This window comes from Musca domestica, unplaced genomic scaffold, assembly GCF_030504385.1.
Source record: "Musca domestica strain aabys unplaced genomic scaffold, Musca_domestica.polishedcontigs.V.1.1 44, whole genome shotgun sequence".
Taxonomy (NCBI): Eukaryota; Metazoa; Arthropoda; class Insecta; order Diptera; family Muscidae; genus Musca; species Musca domestica.
The window spans coordinates 4,042,981-4,066,665 of NW_026712334.1; the positions used below are offsets into that span (position 1 = coordinate 4,042,981).

At 37.5% G+C, this 23,685-nt stretch overlaps 1 protein-coding gene across 1 annotated transcript in view; it reads right to left on the reverse strand.

Annotated features, from left to right (window-relative positions):
* Positions 1 to 22,204, reverse strand: part of LOC101893041 (uncharacterized) — a 523,443-nt gene extending 501,239 nt beyond the window's left edge. Inside the window, exon 1 of the mRNA XM_059127351.1 lies at positions 19,518 to 22,204. Within this exon, the coding sequence (XP_058983334.1) occupies positions 19,518 to 21,960 (2,443 nt within the window). The 5' untranslated portion in view covers positions 21,961 to 22,204. The remainder of the gene's footprint in view (positions 1 to 19,517) is intronic.
* Positions 22,205 to 23,685: the final 1,481 nt, after the last annotated feature.

Consider the following 23,685-nt stretch of genomic DNA (forward strand, 5'->3'; position numbering starts at 1 on the left):
TATAGAGCGATGCCAAGAAGTAGGCATATACTAGAAATGTTTTTAAAGGGTACGATTCTATAATTCCCAATATTATGAACGAGCTCGAAGGGAGTCTCTTTTTAGAATATATTGTGAATTTGTTCAATTTGGAATTTATTTGAGATACTCGAATAGAGAGTGTGAATGAGCTGAAGCTGAGCTGGACGAGTGTGTATATAATAAATGAGCTTCATTGAAGACGAGTTGAATGGGGAGAGTAGACGAGTCATACAGTGTGCATTTTATATACGTTGAGTTGAGAGACACTCCTGAAGAGTCTGAATTGAGATACGAAATGAATATAGGATTTATTATGGACGAGTTCAAGTTGGAGATACGTCCTGAATTGGGAGGTGTATTTAGACGACCTGAATTTTGTGTTTTGACGACCATTATCGAGCCTAATAAGTAGTATATTCTAGGCTTGTTTAATTGACAATCTTTGTGGGCGAACTAAATAGTGGATAGCTGCCATTTGATATTCCTTATTTTTATACCCTCCACCTTGGAAAGGAGGGTATATTAACTTTGTCATTCCGTTTGTAACATCCTTAAATATTCGTTTTAGACCCCATAAAGTATATATATTCATAATCAGCATAAAATTCTAAGTCGATTTAACGATGTCCGTCTGTCTGTCTGTCTGTTGAAATCACGATACAGCCCACATTATTTGACGTAGAGCTCCAAAATTTAGCAGAGCTATTTGCATTGTGTCTAGCATGGTTGGTATTGAAAATGAGATATATCGGTCCACGTTCTGGTATAGTCCCCATATAACGGTACCTCCCGATATTCGGTATTTTGATGATTTATGCCACATTTTTTCACGGATTTGTCTTAAAATTGGTATTTGTAGGTCATAGCGGGTCCCTGAGCGTGTGGCAAAACATTGCATGTATAGGTTCACGTTGTGGTATAGCCCCCATATAAAGGTACCTCCCGATATTTAGTATTTTAGTTTTTTTTTACCACATTTTTTCACGGATTTGTCTAAAAATCGGTATTTGTTGGTCATAATTGGTTCCAGCTTCGGTGGCGAAACATTGCATGCATGGGTCCATGATTTGATATAGCCCCCATATAACGGTACCTCCCGATATTCGGTATTTTGATGGTTTTTGCCACATTTTTTCACTGATTTGTCTAAAAATTGGTATTTGTGGGTCATAATGGGTTCCAGCTCCGGTGGCGAAACATTGTAATTATAGGTCCACGTTTTGGTATAGCCCCCATATAACGGTACCTCCCCATAATCGGCATTTTAATGGTTTTTGCCACATTTCTTCTAATGTTTCTTTTAACCTAAGGTGGAGGGTATTAAAAGTTTGGCCCGGCCGAACTTAATGTTTTTTTACTTGTTTATTATTTTATCCTCTACCTCATTCTAAAAAACAACAATATGAAAAATGGAAAAATCTCCTCACTCTATTAAAACTAACATTTTTATTGTGACTTCATACGGATGTTGTGCAATTTCTCTTTCCCCATTACTTTGTCACAAAAAATTACAAGATTCGAACGTGATACTTTTAACAGTTAATGCACTTTCCAATCTTCAACATTCAACACTGCAGCTACAAATGGTGTGGGTGTAATGGAATTGTAGTTTTTTTTTTCTAATTTTTCCCCAGTGTCTCCTATGCCAGGGAAATTTTACACTGGCTTTTTGTTCTTTTTATGTTTTGTAGTAATCATCTATTTTTCCCAACTATTCACATCTAACAAACGAACAAACAATGAACTATTTCAATGTAGATGTATCACAGAATATAATGGCCATTGCACTTAGAATAGGAATCAACAGAGGAAAAAGTGACAATGACATTGGAGCATTTTTAGAGAGTTGGAGAATATATATGTTTCTAATTAGAAAAAAGGAAAAATAGAAATGGCTATTTGTTTTGTATGAGGAGGCTTAATATTTTAGGGTTTGTGGTAGATATTGGCTTGAGAATGGTAAAATTTAAAGTATGTAAGACTTAGTCAGAGAATACAAGAAAAAGTTTGGATATGATCGTCTCTAAGGTATTCATCATCCACTTGTAGCCTCATGAACAAGATACATTCAAATTTCCTTAAGAGGTCGAACTTCATATTTCCTAGGCTAAAACTGATATTAAAGTTCTTTCATGAATATTTTCTATTTCATTTGACAATACTTATCGATTTGCTTTTCCGACACCATAGCACCAGCCAGTTTTATGGTTTTCTTTTCGATTCGAATGAGGACTTAGAACTTACTTAGACAACTGTCGTTGTCATTGGAGACAGACCTCATTAAAAGCAGAGTCGATTCTAGCCTTACCAAAATGTAAATATGACAAAACCACAAAAATACTTCATACCGAGGTTTACACTTATAATATAAGGACTATACCAAAAAATGCACCGACATGACTAATTTTATAATTTTTAATAATAATTTTTATAAAATTTCAAAACTCTGTATTAAATGTTGCGAAACATAGCTCAAATTATGGGAGTCACTTTATGAACGGTTAAGTCTTAAATACAGGCCCTTAAAAACTTGGCCTGAAAACCAAAACTCTTTTGGAATTTTGATCTATATGCCGACTGCTATTATACGCATTTCCCCCACCCCAAAACAACTTTGGAAATTAAAATTTTTGACTTTTTTCGCCAGGTGTACACATATCTTTTGTTCTGAGACTCACAATGAAATTTGATCTAAGACGATTCTTCCTGGAAAACGTTCCCATAAAATTCGGAATTATGGGGTTTTTGATTCAGAATGAAAAATTTTAAAACTAAAAATATAGAATGTATACGAATAATTTCCACTTTTTATACAGGGTGAGTTGAAAAAACTGCAACCAACTTCAGACTGCTGTCATTTCTATGCCACTCGTCTGACAGCTGTTAAAATTATTCCAGTGACAGCTCATAATGTTGTTTACAAGCATACAAAAGCATTTTAGTGAGAATTTTCCAGAAAAAAAGTTATTCGTGATGAAATTCAAGCGTGATAGTGTGATTTCTTTATATTTGGCTGAAAAACCACAAGTGACTATCTTTAGAGCCCTCCAGCATTTAAATGTGAATAAATCTTTTGTGTCTCGTACCATCCCTCGTTACCGTAATACTGGCAGCGTAGCCCGATGTCAAGGAAGTGGACGGAAGAAAACAGCAACATCAGCAGAATGGTTCGAAAAGTAAAGAAGCCACTTGATCGAAACCCTCGACACTGTGGCCGAAAAATGGCTCGTGAACTGAACATATCGCAATATTCCATTCGGCAAATATTGGAAAATTAGCTCGGGGTAAGGCCATTCAAATTTCAAAAAGTACAAGAACTTACACCGCAACAGAAAGAAATTAGACTCAAAAGAGCTAAAGAGTTGCTTCGGTTGGCCGAAAGTGGTGAACTGCTGAATTTGGTTTTTTTCCGATGAGAAACCATTCGTTGTCCAGCAGTTTGTAAACATACAAAATGATCGTATTTACTTGCCAAAGAGGTCAGCTGAAAATGTGCACCCTCGGTTGGCCACCAGAACTTAAGCGCCGGTCATTGTGATGGTGTCGACCGCCACAACAGCCGATGATCGCTCTCCGCTCGTATTAATCGATCGTGGCACCAGAATAATTGCCGAATATTATCGCGAAAATATTGTGGAGGGTGTATTAAAGACTTGGGCACGCAAACATTTTGGTCGCAGACCTTAGACATTCCAACAGAACTCAGCCCGCACCACCCCAGAATGGTTACAAAATGAGTCCCTCGCTTCATTTCCAGCCCACGATTGTCACCAAAATCTCCGGATACCAATCCGTTGGACTGTTGTGTCTGGAGTATTTTGGAAAGCAAGGTTTGCCCTAAAAAAATACCAAAGTATCGATCACCTCAAGCAAACGCTTCGCTGGGAACGGCCCAAAATACCGCAGAGCAACATTCGGGCAGCGTGTGACGGTTTCATTGGCCGTTTGAAGGCGATAATTCGTGCCAAAGGTTACCAATTCGAACAAATCTAAACTTATTTTGAAATTTGATGCTATATCCGACATGCTTTCATTCAATAAAAATAAAAAAAATGTAAAAATTATGGCGTTTGACTTTGTTGAATTTTTTTTTATTTCACCCTGTGTAAACTTTTTGGGGTCTGCGACCCTCCTTTCTAAGATGGAGGGTTTACAAATTTTTCAAAATCTACTTGTGAGATTCTACTATCTTTATACCCACCTCCACATTATCCAGTAACAGTAATTTAAAGGGGAACACATTTGAATTCAAATATTTTTATATAAAAATGTTTTCTTTGCTTAATTTGGGAGGCTATTGAAAGTTCGGTCCGGTCGAACACAATGTTTTTTACTTGTTTCCATTGCTAAGATGACATTAAATGGGAGTCACTAAATATTATAAATATTGTAGAAAACACTGAGAGTAAGGATTTCTACAAATCTTATATTCAAAAATTTCGAAAAATTTGGAGGGCATGGGAGCTTACTTCCTCTATTTAAAACACTTTTCTACGATATTTTTTAAAAAACCGAGGCTCGTAGTCCTTCATAAACCAAAATCCAATACATTTTTTAAGGAAAATGCTGTGAGTTTTATGAACAAATTTGAGCCTATGTCAAATTCGAAACAATGCCGTTGGAAAATTTGGCTAAAATTATTAAAAACCCTAATATAGAGCGGTTCCATAATATGAAGACTAAGCGAATACGTGGACCCCTATGGACCACTTTTTGCCGGATAGGTTCGACATCCTTTGAATGTACCTCTCTACGGATGCCTGAAAAAGTTATATTGATTACCACAGATGGACAGACGGACATGTTTGAATCGTCTTAGAATTTTATGTTGATCAAGAATATAAATATCAATGTTGCCATTTAAATGATTGTTTTGAATAGTTACAAACGTAACGTAATGGAGATTTTCTTCTGGTCTTTCTATTATAAAAGTTAAAAATTTACAAATAAATATTCTTATCTATAAACTTTACATTTACAACACAAATATTGCTTTCAAACATGTAATTGATACTTTCAAAATATCTTCCTATAACATGCCTCACAGCTTAATTTTAAACATTAATACCACACCATAAAATCAATAATTTAAAATATCTTCCTATAACATGTCACACAGATTAATTTTAAACATTAATACCACATCATAGAATCACTTATGTTCCAATAATAATAAAACACTCCATTTTTCTGCATTTTCAGTTTATTTTTTGTCAGACAAAGTCCTTTACATGAAAAAGGATTAATAATATTCAATATTTTGAAAACAAAACAAAAAGAAAAGTTGCATTTTCATGTCAAACATAAGAGCAGTGTTTGATTTAACGCTTCATTTAGGACATGTTGTTTGTACAACTAAAACATTTAAATATAAATTTGCCATGTATGCACATACATCACTCTCTGTGTGTACACATGTATGTTTGCATTTGTTTGTTTTATAAAACAATTTGAAAATTGTTGTTAATACATCACATGTTGGTTGTTCTGTGTTTTTGTTGGCTGCCTGAAGTCACTATAAATTATGCGATTTTTTTAGGATTTTTTTTTTTTGTTATTTTTGTTCCATTAAAACTCCGACAAATCCAATATTGTTTGACCGACCGAAAAGCCGTATGCATGGTGGAGAAGAAAAAAAGTTTCAAAATATGATTATTTGCTCTTTTTTCTTGCGCCCTCTCCCTGTTGGAAGTTTATTTAGTTTCCATCAATTTTGTGTTTTTTTGGCGAAATTATATTATTCCAGGCATTGTTTTGTAGGACCCCCTCCCCACTACAAATAAATTGAGTTGACATGATTGCAATTCGAGCTGGCTGTTTTGAGAGCAGGAAAAAAAGGGCAGTGGGGTAAGTGATGTGTAATGGTTAGGAAGGGATGCAATTATGATCATGTTTTCTAACAGTCATTGTCCGTGGCATGAAAACAATTTAAGGCAAGAAGTTTTTGTTGCCTTTTTGTGTTCACCCAAATGTTTTGGATGTTTATGTAAACGCCTCCAAACAAGGAATTTTCACTAAAAAAATATATTTTTTTATTTATTTTTTGTACATTTTTTGTGAGCTATATTAGTGTGGTTGGCAATGTTGCATTCCATTGTCATCAGGCTTACAGATGCATGTGGCATACTTGGCTTTGAGAATTCAACAAATGTGTATATAAATGGCCGAGTTGGCAAGAAATAACAATAATGTATACCCGAACGGAGGGAGGTATGAAAAGACAAGTAATATATGTAGGGAAGTCTAAAATGATATCAACGTAATTTGGACTGATCGAAGGATAACACTGTCCACACATTTTGGAGTTATGGTCTGGGATGTGGGTAATTTCAAGTAATGGCGATGGCATTCAGTTATTATCAAAGCGTTTTTGATCAACAACTGGAGCAAAAAAACAAGTAAAAAGCTGTAAGCTTGGCCGGGCCGAACTTTGAATACCCTCCACCATTTGGAACGACTTTGACAATTTTCAATAAATAAAAACCGTTAAAAATCTGTTGATTTAGGTTTATATTGTTATATTAGGGTCTATACGACGACGTGGACGTGCATAGGCAACTTTTATCATAATATTCAAATGCGAAACTTGAAAAAAAATCGGTGAATAATGTAGCTAAAATCATCAAAATACCACATATCGGGTGGTACCATTATATGGGGGCTATACCAAAACGTGGGCCTGCACAGACAATTTTCTGTCATAGGCTGTGGTATCCATGACGAAGTTCAAATACCAAATTCGAAACAATTCAGGTGAATAATGTCGCTAAAATCATCAAAATACCGAATATCGGAAGGAACCGTTATATGGCGGCTACACCAAAACGTGGACCTGCACAGATAATTTTCTGTCATAGGCTGTGGTATCCATGACGAACTTCAAATACCAAATTTGAAACAATTCCGGTGAATAATGTCGCTAAAATCATCAAAATACAGAATATCGGGAGGTACCGCTATATGGGGGCTATACGAAGACCTACACTGACAATTTTCTGTCTAAGGCTGTAGTATCCATTGTGAACTTCAACCACCAAATTTGAAACAATTCCGGTGAATAATGTCGCTAAAATCATCAAAATCCTAGACATAATACAAATTGTTCAGCCAAGTTTTGAGGCTCTACGTCAAATAATGCGGGCTGTATCGTGATTTCAACAGACCGACAGACAGACGGACATCGTTATATCGACTTAGAATTAAATGCTGATCATGAATATATATACTTTGTGGGGTCTACGACGAATATCTATGGATGTTACAAACGGAATAACAAAGTTAATATACCCTCCTTTCTTAAGGTAGAGGGTATAAAAAAGGTAACTAAAGTATTGAATGTGTATTCGAAAGTTATAGAATTTCGTACTAATATTTCACGGAATGTGTTCAACGGCATTAAAGGGGCACTGGAAGGTGGATTTAAAGTCCATATTTCAATCTAATCATACCACAACTCTACAAAGGTACTAAATTGATATTAAGAGGACAAAAATTGTTAAAACTCCGAAATTAGATATAAGGGCTACCATGTAGGGGAAAATATTATCGATCATATTTGCCTACATAAGTCATCTATCTATCTATAAATATAAAAGAGTTCCTGAAATAACTGACTGACTGAGAGTCAACGCCCAGACGAAACGCCTTATGCTAGAATTTTGACAATTTTGGACGAGAGTCAACCTTGGAGCGTAGGCGCGTGATAAGGTTTTTGGTATTCGTAGTAAAAGTCGGTGTGTGATAAGCTGGGTTTTTGGAAACTTGTAAAAAGCACGGAAGATACAAAAATTGCATACTTTTGGAAGGAGCTGAAGTTTGTATTCAGAGTCACTGATGGAGTGCAGGATATTCGTACCACAGGTTTTTCGGAAATTCGAAGTCTACGAAAAGTTCTAAAATGGTACTAAACTTTTGAAATGGTACCATTTGGTATCATGTGAACGGATAGAGCTAAATTTGGTATGAAATTTGGTATGAACATCCAGGTTGGAAAACAAGTTTGATGTATAGAGGTGGTTTTCGAAATGTGTACTAAATTACGATATTAAATTTGGATTAATGTTGGTATTTGCTGTTGAGATATGGGGATTTTTTTTGAAAACACGTACTATAGTTGTACGAAATGTACTAAATGATGCGATGTTCAGTATTGGATGAAGGGATAGAGTTGAAATTCTCAAATTTGATTTTGAGATTACTGTTGGTATCTGGGATTGAGGCATGGGGGTGGTTTTGGAAATGCGTAATATATTTGTACGAAAACTACTAAATGGTACTAAATTTGGTGTTGGTGTCTTGGTTGGTGGTACTAAATTTGGTAATGGGTAAATGGATAGTAATAAATTCTGAAAATTGATATTTAGATTAATGATGATATTGGGTTTGAGATTTGGCAGTGGTTTGGAAATGTGTCTTATATTTGCACGAAACGTACTAAATTTGATATTGGGTGAAGGGATAGAGATATTGAGGTTTATGTTGGTATTTAGGATATGATATGCGTACTGTATTTGTACTAAATGGTATTACATTGGGTATTGGATGAAGGAATAAAGCTAGGTTTTCTAAATTTGATATGGATGTCAATCTTCGTATCAGTGATTTTGGATATCTGGTCTTAGATATGCGTCCTATAATTGTACTAAATCTTACTAAACTTTGAAATTGAAAAATTAGAGGGCTGAATCCCTGATATTTGATATTGAGGTCTCTGCTGATATCTGGGATTGGAAGTTGTTGTGGAAATTCGTGATATTTTTGTACGAAAAGTACTTAATACTACTGGAATTTGATATTAGTAATGTGTACCATAATTGTACGAAAAGTACTAAGTAGTAATCAATTTGGTTTTGAATATGCGTACAGTACAGCAGTAGTCTGACATATCGTGGCAGAGTCTGGCCTGAGTATATATTATGGTCTCTTGCAGTAGTTTTTTTGCATATCCTTGTAAAGCAATCATTGGGCACTTATGAAGGTCTCCCGCAGTAGTATCCTGGCAGAGTCTTGATTGAACTTATTTAGGTATATTGCAGTAGATCCTTTTTAACGTCTCTCGCTGTAGTGTTATTTCATACCCTAGTAGATTCCAGGTTGACGACTCATTAAGCTCTCTTACTATGGAGTCCCTACTTGAGAACTTAGTGAGGTTTCTCGCTGAATGTCCTCATATATGCTTGTCTTGATTTAGTACTTTATTAATGTCTCTCGATGTAGAATCCTTTTAAAATTTGGCTTAAGTACTTATTTAGATCCCTCACGGTAGTGTCCAGACACATCTTTGTAGATTCTGCCCTTTGAACATGGACGACTTCTTATCCCATCATTGCATGGTTTAAACTCCGTAGATTTTTGTTACCTCCGGAGAATCCCATTGCTGTGTGGACAAATAACTTTCTAGAGAAATTCGCAAGGATTTTCTTATAGAAGACTAAAAAATGTGTGACTTATGAAGACAAAGGTTTCTCTCGAAAGATCACCCTAATGAAGACCATAGAGAACAATATGAATTTTTTGTAATAACCGTGAAAGGTATCCTTATAAAAGCCGAGAAAGAGCTTCTTATAGAGGATTAGTAACGTCTCCTTGTAGAAGACCATAAAGTGTTTTTTTTTAATAGAAAATCATAAAAGACTTCCCACAAAAGACCATAAAGATCTTCTAACAGAAGAATATAAGGAATCTCCTTCAGATTGTATCTTATTTTGATATTGCAGAGAAAAGGAACATTTATTTCATTCGTAGAAGGAATGCGACAAAATTACTGATAGAGAAAACCTGGGGGGGACAAAGGGCCAACAAAACACTATTCCTATGGGACACATTCAAGTGTCGTCCGAACTTTATTCCCCAAGTTCTGTATGATCCTTCCCCCAATACCACCCTCGTAAAATTTCCAGTAATGTAAGTTGAATGACTGAGTGAACGAACGGACAAGCGAATAGGTTTTTTTTTTGTTGCTGTTTCGGTTTCAGCATTATTTTGTTTTCACACACATACACACTTACAAAATATATTATTACATTTTCCCCTTCGTTGCACAAATTAAAATAAATGCAACACAAAAATAAATCCAACCAGTAAAAGTCCATAAACAACAATAACAACAAGAATAATAACGAATATAAGGATTTTGATACAATCCCAACAAAAGACCCGACAAAGTGAGCCTGGCATGAGGCATCAACAATGATAGATGGTTCGTCGGTCGTTCTTTGCAGGGATTACATGCTGTTGGCATACGTAAGTATGTATGTCTGGGTATGTGCCCGTGTATGGATGGATGGATGATAGGGTGGACAAAATTCTCTTAAGCTGATGGATCGCAATAACGTGTGTGTGTTTGTGTGCGCATCATGCAATGCATACTGCATTTGCCGGACATTGCCAGTTTGAAGAGTTATTGCTGTAAGCTTTTAAAAATGTTGGTCTTAAAATTCCTGCTGACTTCATATTTTTTGGCAATTGAAAGATAAGCACACACGGAAAATAAGCTCTCCCTCGTTCGATACTAGCTTTCATAAGCATTTGCGAAAATTTGTTAATGAAAAAATGTTCAGTTTAAATCTTGGTAGCTATTAAATTGTACAAAAAATGTATAAAGCCAATATTTGCAAAAGAAAGTAGTTTAAGTGTATAAATCAAAGATAGGGAATGATATTTTATTTCTAATAATTAATATCTTCATCGGATGCAACAGTTAGAGGTTTGGAATACAAATGCGAGGATATTAGTAAAACCATTGTACAATGGGCCCACATCCAATTTTTCTCTCCAAAACTATTTCAACGTCTCTATGTATGTGTAAATCATAGAAACCAACAGTGATCTCAATATCAAATGTCAGAATTGCAGTCCTATCCCTTCCCGCAATTCAATATTTAGTACGTATATCCAAAACAAACCCAATCTCTTCATCTTAGACACCAACAGTGATCCAATATTAGTACCATTTAGTACTTTTCGTACAATTATAGTGCGCATTTTCAAACTTTCGCCAAATCCCAAACACAAATACCAACAGAGAAATCAATATACAATTTCGGGATTCCACTTCTATCCCTTCACCCAATACCCAATTTAGCACCACTTAGTTCACATTTCCAAAACCACCATAACCATATCTTAACCACAGACACCAACCAACAGTGACACCCATATCAAATTTCAGGATTTCAGCTTTATTCCTTCAACCAATGGCAAATTTGTTACTACTAAGTTCTCCTAGTACAATTATAGCACACATTTTCCATATCTTAATTCTAGATAACAAAAATTTTGAAAATTCAGCCCTATCCCTTACCATTTAGTATTTTGCTTTATTTCAACCAAATTTGGTACCATTTAGTACAGCACTTACACTTTGTTGGCATTTCCAAAACCGCCTCCAACCTTACTTCGCAATTTTAATTCTTAAATCTCCTCATTTTAAGCATTTCGACGATTTTCAATATATTTTTAACGGAGCTGTCTGTGATTTGAAGGTTGTTACGGGTTCCTAACCACTTTGCAAAAAACAGTTAAGATAGGTCCACATTGAGGTATATCTCTCAATTGTTTTTTTAACGGAATTGTCTATGGAGGGTATATTAATTTTGTCATTCCGTTTGTAACTCCTCGAAATACTCAGACCCAACAAATACTCATGTCAGACCCACATCAGCGTAAAATTCTAAGACGATTTAGCCATGTCCGTCTGTCTGTCTGTGTGTCTGCCTGTCTGTCTGTCCGTCTGTTGTAATCTCGCTACTTTTCGAACAAATTGAGATAGAAATTTTGCACACATGTATATTTTGCCAGTAGGCAGGTTAAGTTCGTAAATGGGCCATGTAGGTCCAAGTTATCATATAGCCCCCATATAACGGTACCTCCCGATATTCGGTATTTTGATGATTTTAGCGACATTATTCACCGGAATTGTTTCAAATCTGGCATTTGAAGTTCGTAATGGATACTACATCTTAAGTCAAAAATTAGCCATGTAGGTCCACATCTTTTTATAGCCCCATATAACGGTACCCCCCTATATTCGATATTTTGATGATTTTAGCGACATTATTTACCGGAATCTTCTCAAAGTTGGCATTTGAAGTTCGTAATAGATACTGCAGCATAAAACAGAAAATGGGCCATGTAGGTCCACGTCTTCGTATAGCCCTCATATACCGTACCTCCCGATATTCGATATTTTGATGATTTTAGCGACATTATTTACCGAGATTGTTTCAAATTTCATTTCGAAGTTCGTAATGGATACTACAGCCTAAGACAGAAAATTATCTGTGCAGGTCCACGTCTTCGTATAGCCCCCATATAACAGTACCCCCCGATATTCGGTATTTTGATGATTTTAGCTTCATTATAAACAGATTTTTCTTCAAGTTTCGCATTTAAATATTGCAATAACTTATGGCAAAAGTTCCCTATGCAGGCCCACGTCGTCGTATAAGCATTCGGTATTTTTAAGATTTTAACAGAATTTTTAACGGATTTTATTTTTTTTTCGGAAATTGCCAAATTTGTACCAAATGGTGGAGGGTATTAAAAGTTCGGCCCGGCCGAACTTATATAATGTGTACTTCATAATATATGTTAAGACCTGTATAGACCTGTATATCATTTTGGTTAACAAAGTAGGGAGCGCAAGTATTTCGAAATTGTGGTCGACGTCAGTATTGGCGATTAATATTTTCCACACCATAAAAAATATATTGAAACAATACGAATCGTATGTGGAGAATATGCATGTGTTAATAAATAAAACTTTTTAATATTTACGCATATAATTAACACCAATAATTAAATATTAATTAATTGAAATTAAATGTATTACTAATTGCATATAACCAAATTTAATCTCCAAACTATTTACTGCAATTCCTATTCTAATTTATATTTTCACCCATATTCAATTCCAATGCTTTTGTAAATATCTAATTATCCGACTGAAATATTTAGCATATGTTTATTGTTATGTGTGTCTGTCTGTCTATTACGGACGAAATTTGCAGTCGATAACTAAATTCTAAATTGATTATGATTGTTATAAATGTGTGATAAACCTAATGACCATAATGATTATTTAAAAAGCTCCACTTATGGCCCAAACGAGCACATAAACAATTAAGGCTATAACATTTACATACACACATGCGAATATACACATCACAAACATTGGCGTAGCAAGGAAATTATCCAATTCTGTGGCATATTCTGATTAAACATCAATAAGGACCTATCGACGCCAATGCATGTGATTATTGTTATCGTTGTTGTTGATTGGGCAAGTGGAAAACGATCCTAATTATTTTCATCAAATTACAAAATTGGAAATTTGTTAAACTTCTAAATTGTTGGATATATTGTTGTCGCTATTGTTGTTGTTGCTGTAAAAACAACTAAATATGAATAAATGAATGCTGCATTCATTGAATGCCTGGGATGCCAACAGCTGCTGCTGCCACCGCTCGAAGTAAACAATTGAATTTGCATTTAATTGTTATGCTCCCGAATGCAATGGAATTTTGAATGAGCATTTTAGTGGAAAACTTCTTCTAATTGCTGAGGCCACAGCTAACAAAACAATTCAACAATAATAATAATAATAACACCAACAACATGGAAATGAAATAAAAAAATTCCAGAGTGCATCTCTAAAATGTAAATAGAGATAACGAACGGGGCCAGCATCTATTCGGAGCCAGGCGCAATGACAGCCCCGGCGAGAAAACTTGACAAATTCGACACAGAACCGATGATTTGTCAAAAAATCAAATCTGTAGATCTTGTCAATAGAAGATTTTCTCGTATAGGATCTTCTCATAGAATATCTGTAGATCTTCTCAGTAGCAGTTGTAGTAGCGGTTTCTGGAGAGTGTCTAGCTTGCGTCCTTTACAATATAAAAGGTGAGATAAAAAAGCTGCAACAAAGTCCAACGCCATAATTTTTACATTTTTTTTTCATTTTCTTTGAATGAAAGCAAAAACTGTCGGAAATACCATCACATTTTAGAATAATTTTAGATTTGTTCGAATTGGTCACCTTTGGTACGAATTATGGCCATTGAAACCGTCACACGCTGTCCGAATGTTGCTTTGCGGTATTTTGGCCCATTACCGGCGAAGCCCTTGCTTGACACTTTGGTATTTCTTAGTGCCAATCTTGCTTTTCAATATACTCCAGACATAATAGTCCAACGGATTGGTGGCCATTGTGCGCTGGAAATGAAGCCAGGAACCTCATTTTGTAACCATACTTGGGTGGCGCATGCTGAGTGCGATGGTGCTCAGTCCTGTTGAAATGTCCAAGGTCTGCGGCCAAAATGTTTGCGTGCCCAAGGCACCCTCCACAATATTCTCGCGATAATATACGGCATTTATTTTGATGCCACGGTCGATTAATATGAGCGGAGAGCGACCATCGGCTGTTAAGGCGCTTGAGTTCTGGTGGCCAACCGAAGGTGCACATTTTCAGCTGACCTCTTTGGCAAGTAAACACGACCATTCTGTTTACTTACAAACTGCTGGACAACGAATGTTTTCTCATCGGAGATAACTAAATTCGGCAGTTCACCACTTTCGGCCAAGCGAAGCACTTCTTAGCTCTTTTGAGTCTATTTTCTTTCCGTTGCGGTATAAGTTTTTGCACGTTTTGGAATTTCACTGGTTTTACCTCGAGCTCATTTTTCAATATTTGCCGAATGTAATATTGCGATATGTTCAGCTCACGAGCCATTATCGGTCACTGCGACGCGGGTTTCGATCAAGTCGCATCTTTATTTTTCGAATCATTTCTGCTAATGTTGCTGTTTTCTTCCGTCCACTTCCTTGACGTCGGGCTATGCTACCAGTACCACGGTAACGAGTGATGGTACGAGACATAAAAGATTTATTCACAATTAAATGCTGGAGTACTTTAACGATAGCCACTTGTGGTTTTCCAGCCAAATATAATAAAATCATACTATCACCTTTGAATTCCATCATGAATCATGAACATCATGAACTTTTAAACAATATAATGAGCTGTCACTGGAATAATTTTAAGAGCTGTCGGACAAGTGGCTTAGAAATGACAGTAGTCTGAAGTTGGTTTCAGTTTTTTTTTTTTTCATTTCAACCTGTATTTTAAAGGCACTTTAAAATTCCCTTCGACATCTCTAATCCCTTGTCAAATAGGTATGCTGATGCTATTCATTTACAGTTTAATCCAGTGTTTTTTTTTCACCGGCTGCTGTTATTGTTAAGCTAAAAGTTATTTGGTAATTTATTTTAAATTTAATTGAGCATTATTTTTCAATTCAACAACGGCGACGGACGGACGGAAGAGAGGGAGAACTTCAATGCGTATCCGTATCATGTGGTTTTCCAGTCGTGGATAGGTTAATTCCAACAATTGGTGTAGATTTCAACGTTCGAGGAGTGCTTCCGATTGGGAATGGGATCCAGTTGGAACATACATGAACAAGGGAGGTGGCTTTTGTAGCGCGGTAATTGCTGATGAAGTTAGTTATTGGTGCTGTTGTTGGTGTTCTATTTTGTGTTTGTGTGTGTTTTGGTTACTGCCAGAGGTTGGTTTTAGTTTAGAATGTGTTTATTTGGAAGTCATGCGGTAAGCTCAGACGCTGGTTTTTACTGTTTATTTGGTATTAATTGCAATTTAGATGCAATGTAAACAGCTGCTGAACATTAGTTTTAGAGTGTTTGAATTGTTGTTGTTCTTGTTTTTTTTTTTGAAGTAAATTCGTTTAAATTTCAAATGATTTGTAGAGTAAATTTAAAATGTAGGAGGATTTTGTATTGGTATTTACACACACGAATAAAAAACAAATAATGAAACATAAACAAAAAGGGCAATCATCGGAGAAGGATGCTGCATGGATTGATAGGGCAGCGTGTTGTGCTAAAATACATATTTATCTATCTCAATTCGCATACATACAAATGTTTTTGATGGAAGTTCTAATAGAAGCTTAAAGTTTAAAAAATTGGAAGGTTGGCAGGATAAGTAATTTTTAGGCCTTTAGAAATTTTAGTTTCGCAAATAATGGAGTAAACATTAGTAACATAGGTAGGATTTCAAAGGTTTGTTACCCAATGGTGGAAATGCTCAAAAGGAGTTTGAAATACGGATCTTCCTCCATACCAAATACAAAAAATAAGGAACCACCATAAAAAGTTAGCGTTCACCCTAGAGCACACATGCTCGAACAAGGACTGTACTTCACTGTGGCGCCCAAGAAATTTATTCAATTTTTAGTATATTGTAGAATTTTTTATATCCCTCTAGCACGAATTTTTTGAAAACCCAGCCTTACCTATTGCCTACGGACAAAGACTGACCCTCGTGCAAAATTAGAAGATTTTAGCTTCAGCCGTTTTACATGGGCGTTGATTCTCGATCAGTTAGTCAGATCTTTCATTACTATTTATATATATATATATATATATATATATATATATATATATATATATATATATATATATATATATATATATATATATATATATATATATATATATATATATATATATAATATAGATATAAATATATATATATATATATAATATATATATATATATATATATATATATATATATATATATATATATATATATATATATATATATAGATAGATATAAATATATATATATATATATATAAATGTATATATATATATATATATAATATATATATACATACATATATGGTTGGTTTTTAGCAGAAGATCTCTTCGGAGAAATATCTGCAGATTTTCTAGGAGAAATTATAGATCTTCAAGGAGAAGGCCTACAGATCTTCAACGAGAATATCTACAGACCTTCGTGGAGAAAATCTACAGATCTTCAGTGATAAGATTTACAGAAGAGCAAATCGGTGGATCATCTACATAAATAAAAGAGTGGTGAAAAAGAACTGACTTACTGATCGGGAATCAACGCCCATGTGAAACGGCTGAAGCTAAAATCTTGTAATTTTGCACGAGGGTCAGTCTTGATCCGTAGCCATTAGGAAGTCTGGGTTTTTAAAAATTTGTACTAAAGGGATACAGAAAATTCTAAAATATACCAAAAATTTAATACTTTGCTTGGAAGCCACAGTGTAGTCCACCCTTGTTCGAGCATATATATCACTAGGAGAAGATCTGTAGATCTTTTCAATAGCTGATCCATATAAGATCTTCTCACAGAAGCTCTGTACGTCTTCTCATAGAAGCTCTGTAGATGTTCTTTAGGAACTTCTATAGATCTTCTCTTGGATGTCTGTTTTCTTAGAGAGGATCCTGCTGCGACAATTTAGATCCTAATATAAGCTTAAAGTCATCTTCGTCATTCAATTCGTCGAGGCAGTACGGGACGTCCCCGCACTATAGAAATTTATGCAGAAGTTGACGCCACACATTGCTTTTGAAGTTCTGGATATCGCATGATTTCTCCAATTTAACTGCGATGATCTCGGAGGTAAATCAATAGCAAGTTTCATGAGTCCGAAGAACATCATGGTCGTGAAGTGTGGAAACGCCGAGGTAGGGGTGCATGTGCATCCATAAAATAGCTGTGCCCCGCGTTATATGCCCAACATTAATTCCCTTCTGGTAGGCAGTAACAACCTGGTATTGGAAGATTTCAATGCCCAGCATGAATAATTATATTCCGTCCTAGTTAACGAGCAGAGAAGCATAGTGCTGGCTGAGCAAATTGATAGCTCCACCTTTTGCACAGCGAATAAGGACGCACCCACACGAATAAGGGGAAACAGCCACAGCTTACCTGTTATATCAAACGTGTTCCCAAGTCTGACAAATTACGTTACCTGACAATCAGTCGTTTCTTGAGGTTCATATCACCAAGCCATTATCGTCGCTACCAACACACCACCTGACTTCATAGACGAACTTCGCACTTTCCTTAACCATGGGAAAACCAATTGTCGCTTTAGCGAACTGGCCAACCTATATGATGTTCAGCTGCAGTGGCTTGGTATATATCTGCTGGTCAAATTCCTGAAATAAGACCCGCAGAGGCAGGGGGGTTAGCAAATGAGAGAGATGAGCTTCGCCGTACTAACCCTAATAATCACAGAGTCAGGGAACTTACTCTGGATGTAAACAGGTTAGTTGGAGAGCATAAGCAGAAAACGTGGCTAGAAAATTTAAAGCATTGCAACATCAGTACCGGATCTAGTAAATTGTGGGCAACGGTTAAGTCGGTCTCGAACCCTGAAAAAAGAATGATCGGACATCTGTCTCATTTAACAGCATAGAAGTGACAGATCCGAAGAGGTGCGCGATTCTCCCAGCCGAGGAGGTACCACCACAATTAACGATGGAACATATTGCAAAGTCGTCCAAAGCGCTTGGTCCTGACGGAATCTCAATGGTGATGTTGAAGTAACTAGATAAACCATGAACTGAGTACGTTACTAAGCTCCATAAACTGCAGCTAGCCACCCTAATAGTTCCCAATGCCCGAGAAACGGGCAGGGTGGTCCCGCTATTGAAGTCAGGAAAGGACGCCAGCCAAAGTGATTCATACAAACAAATATCACTTTTGTCGGCAGAAGCAAAGACGCTTTAGGCATTACTCTTCCCCAGCACAATAAAGTGTTTCCAAGTAGCTGATCATCAGTACGGATACGGCAGAGGTAAAAGAGATGAACGTACTAGGATACCATCCCCCTCCCATCGCAGCTGAAGAGCCAGAGCTGCCCCGACAAACCCGAATTTGGTGAAGATTGAATATGATATAACTTCTATATATGAAAGCCGTAATATACTCCAGATATCCATGATATTTGATGCGAGACATCATGCAACCGCCAGAAGGGGCTTTGTAAATGTTATTAAAATGGATTCAGATTCATTATTCAATTTTTGGACCCACTCGACTTTGGACTTTTCCCTATTGCTTCTAATAAGTCGTAAGAACAATTTTTCTATAGCAAAACGTCTCAGGTCCGAAAAATGATCGATTTTTTTTCAGAATATAACGCTATGGTTTAATGAGGTTAATTCAGGTCTAGGTGACTGGAGATTTTTTAAAGGTAAAAAAGGAAATATGATAAAATTTGTAAGATTTCCCTGAAGTTTGTATCAGAAGCCCTTTTTAGAAAAATTTATACTCCCCTTATATTAATCCAATTGTTTTATAAAAATGACTAACTTCACATAATAAATTTGTTTTCCTCCATCAGCGCTGTATCTTTCCAAAAAAAAGAAGAAAAAATGGGTTAATGGAATTAAAAGGAATCACATGATTTATTCAAGCTTCCCATGGAACGAGAGCTATCGCCGCAAGATGCTAAAAGAGCCAACAACAGCCGAGATCATAAATTATTTATGTGGTCATACTTAAAAAACAATTATGTGTGTTTTGTTTCTTCGCCAGCCCGAAAAGGAGGTGCAAGGAGAAAGCCCAAAATATTGTTCCCACTCAAGATAAATTCGGCAAAAAGTCATTTTCGAAAAATAACAACAAAGTGAACATGAAACACTTACCTGTTGCTAAACCCGTATCATTTATGCTGGACGTTGATGTCGAGAAGCCTGGAAATTTACGCCATCCTTTGCGATTCCAAAAACTGCGAGCTTTCGATTCAACTACAACCACTGGGCCGGGATCTTCGGCCGCTCTTATTTTGGCACAATTTAAAATACGTCGACCACAGGCAGCACGCGTAAAAAACCCCGATGAATTTAGGGCGGCATCGTCGTCATCATCGTTGCCCAGAGCTGCGCTGGCTGTGTCGGGCAAATAGCCATGATGCTGACCATGTGGCAGTGTGTGTTTGCCGGCCAAATGCACCTGAGGCAAGTGTTTTATGGCCGATGAGTGTGAACGCGACGAGGCATTGGTGTCGATGCATGTATTGGCCCGCTGAAAGGACCGACAACTTTGTGTGGCATAGGCAAAGGCACTTTGTTGCTGGTGTAGAGACTTTTGTGTGGCACTACCGGGGCCAGGCGTTACCGTTTGTTGGGCAGTGCGTGAATTCATCAAGGCATTGGTTTTGTGAAGTCGCAGTGAACCAATGTAGCTGGCACCACTGCTGCCGCTAAAGCCACTGTCCAGATCAGCAGCTCCCACCATGCAGCCGGTTTGAAGAAGGCCTGCAGCTATTGTTGCGGAGCTGGAAAGTGGAACCACCGGCGGTGCTGTTGCAGCTACAAGAACAGGATCACAGATATTATCAGCCGATGATGAGGTGAGTCTTAGCGGTTGGCCCGATGCCGAGGTAACACTCACTGTGGGAGCTGTGGGTTGCGGTTCTTTGGGTCCACTGGTGGTGGCTATCGCATTGCTATTGCTACCGGTGGGACTGGTATTGGGTGGACTTTCCGGCATTAGCATGGCCTCAACCGATAGATTGAGCTCACCTAAAATTTTATGATGTCTATTTTGTACTCTTCTTAATTCCTCTTCCACCAGCTGTTGTGTCAACGAACCAGCCGAATGGGAAGTGGAACGTAATTGGCGATGGCTGGTCATGGAGTTCGAGGAGGATGAAGTGGAGGAGGCAGAGATTTCTTCATAGAAATTTTCCGGTGTTGAAATGTTGCTAGATCCTCCAATGGCTCCCGAGGCTGTGGCAGCACAGGCCGGTGTGACTGATCCAGCCGTAGTCGCCGCCGCCGTTGCTCCAGATTGAGCGGGAAATTGCTTTTGGTGTTGCTGGGTGAGACGGACTTGATATGATTGCCTTGTGGCGGGAGAGACCAGCAGTTTGTTCTTTTTGCCCTTGGACAGCAGGGCTCTGATGGAATTGGGTGGTGCTGGTGTTAGATCCTCATCGTCTGCAATGGCCTGGGAGCTGGGTATGTTTGTGTGACGCATAGCAGCTCCTGGCTCATAATAGGCATAAGAATAATCATGATGTTGCTGTTGTTGCTGCTGCTGTTGATGCTGCTGCAGTTGCAGCAGCTGCATGGATGTTGTCTGGGGTATATTCGACCACTGCTCCTCCATGCTATGGGTCTGATTGAGACGTCCCAAGGTTTTCGTATGACGCACCATGCCACCGGCTGCTGTGCCCTTAAAAGCGGTGACCAGAGGTGGCTCGGGTTCCGCACAAATTTCGATGGCATCTAAATCGGCTGGCATTGTTGATTGATACTGCTGATGAAGGTGTTGCTGTTGTTGCTGCTGTTGTTGTTGTAGCTGATGATGGTGGTGGTGATGCTGCTGTTGCTGGCCATGTCTGGTGTTAATTTTTCGACAACTTTTATTGGCCACCGCTGAACTGGTACTAATGACATTTGCGGTGGGACTTGTACTGGAGGGAAGGGTCGTGGTCACATCCACCTGTATTGTACTGGTGGGCGGTGGACCAAAGTCTTCGAATGGCGGGGATGAAGGGGTATTTTTGTATTTTGGCATTGTTCTAACTGTTGTTGCTGGTGCGGATGTTGGAGCTGCAACTGACGTTGCCTTTGAAATATTTGGCCTTACATTGTGACCATGTTGTATATGTTGGTGGTGGTGCTGCTGGTGCTGCTGTTCCAAATGATGATGTTGTTGTTGCTGCTGCTGCTGTTGATGATGCGGATGATGGTGATGTGGTGTTTGTGGTTGTTTTTGTTTCACATCCCCAGTAGCAATACCCCCTGCTCCGCCACTGACGCCACCACCACTTCCTACATTTGTGGACCCCGTCAATTGTTGGTGGTGTTGCTGCTGTTGTTGTTGCTGCTGTTGCTGCTGACTCCTTGCAATTAGTTGTTGTCTTTGTTGTTGTGGTTGCTGCTGCTGTTGTTGGGTCGTATAATAATTCTGATTTGTGACCGGCTGCTGCAATTTCTGCGCATGATGATGCTGATTGAATTGATGATGAAGTCCTGTGGATGATTGCTCCTTTTGTTGTTGTTGTTGTTGCTGTAATTTCAAATCTTTTTGCGATTTGTTTGAACGTTGATTTCTGCCTAAACCTAAACAAGCCTCCATGGTACATTGTTATTGTTTTTTGGCTGATTTATCCTTTAATGGCAAAGTCAAATTGTCGATGTCGATGTGGATGTCGATATCCTGTCCTGGCGGAATGGCGGATGACAGGATGTTGAATTTAACCAATTTGGATTCAGTTTGATTGGCATTTACAAAACGGCAACCAAGATAATATGATGGCAGAGGAGTTTTGTTCGTGTTGTTGTTGCTGTTCGGTAATGGTCTTTCTTTTATAGCCACGAATTGGGTCGACTTAGTCGTTTGCCTGTAATTGAAAGATTATAAATGACAAATTAATGAAGACGTCTGTGAATGGATAATTTATGTAGCTTTTTGCAGATCCAGTGATATTTTATTAATGAACTCTAATTGGATTTTAGTAGGGAATATAGGGATTAATGGACAGTTAATTGCAGTAAGAAAGTTAAGGATAAAGGCCTTAACTCGTCATTTCTAAATGGGTGAGAGTATATTATTCATTGTTGCTGTTCGATATATATATAACTGTCAATTTTCGTGTATATGTCGAGCATTTTTGGTTAGGCTTTCATTGAAATAGCAGTGTCGTTATGGACATTATCTCGTTTTAAAAAGTCTTCCCTCTCCACAGGACTATCTGGAGGGCATATGATTACCGAGTAACTGACTAATGGCTTGTCACCTCCTCCTCTATAAATGGGGAGAGTAGATTACCCATTGTTGTTAACACAATTGACATTATTCGAGAACTAGAAGAGGTCGCTAAAAGTACCAAAACTTGAACTAAATGTTACTTAAAACATTAAAAGGTATCTGCAGCTAGAATTTAGAAATTTGACATTTTGCTCTTGGTAGAAACGTAGGGGTGAGATATGGCTATATTTTAGATTCTGCAATTTTAATGGATACTAAAGTATCCTTTATAATCTTTAGTGTTCAGCAAAATTCGAGCTTGTTTTTCTTTTTTGTAAAATAACTGACTTACTGAGAATCAACGCCGAGACGAAACGGCTGAAGCTAAAATCTTGCAATTTTGCACAAGCGTCAGTATCGGTGTATTGTCGTGTGATAAAGCTGGGTTTTTGTAAATTCATACTAAAAGGGTACGAAATGTACAAAAATGTACTTTGTATTGGACAAACGGAGTGAGCTAGAACTCTGAAAATTGGAATGAAAGTCACTGATGGAGAGAGAGTCACAGGGTTGCCCATATTCGACGGACCCATCTGGCAACGCCATAACTTTTAACAGAGATGTCACATCGCTTAATGACATACCGCGTTTGAAGCGTCAGTCCAAGCAGATTTTTACCATGAACCAATACACGCCACGCGAAATAGTTGAAATTTACATTCAACAGAAGAAGTCAATTGTGAAAACTCAACGTGCTTTTAAAACATTAAAAAATGTGAGAAGTGCGCCTTCTAAGAACACCATTTTCGACTGGTAAGACTCTTTAAAAGTCGACCTAGGCGATCGGCCGAGAATATCACTGCCGGACGAGCCAATGTTGAGAGGTCCCCAAGAACATCCCAAAAACGCCGTTCTCAGCAGTTGGGCATGGCTCGGTCCACTTTACAACGGATTATTCGCATTGATTTGCATTTGTTCCCGTACAAAATTCCATTGACGCAAAGAATGTTGCCTGCGTACAAGCCTCGTCGATTGGAATGGACCCAAAGAGTCATCGAAATGGCCGAAGATGACGAGCAATTTTGGAACAAAATTATCATGTCCGATGAAGCC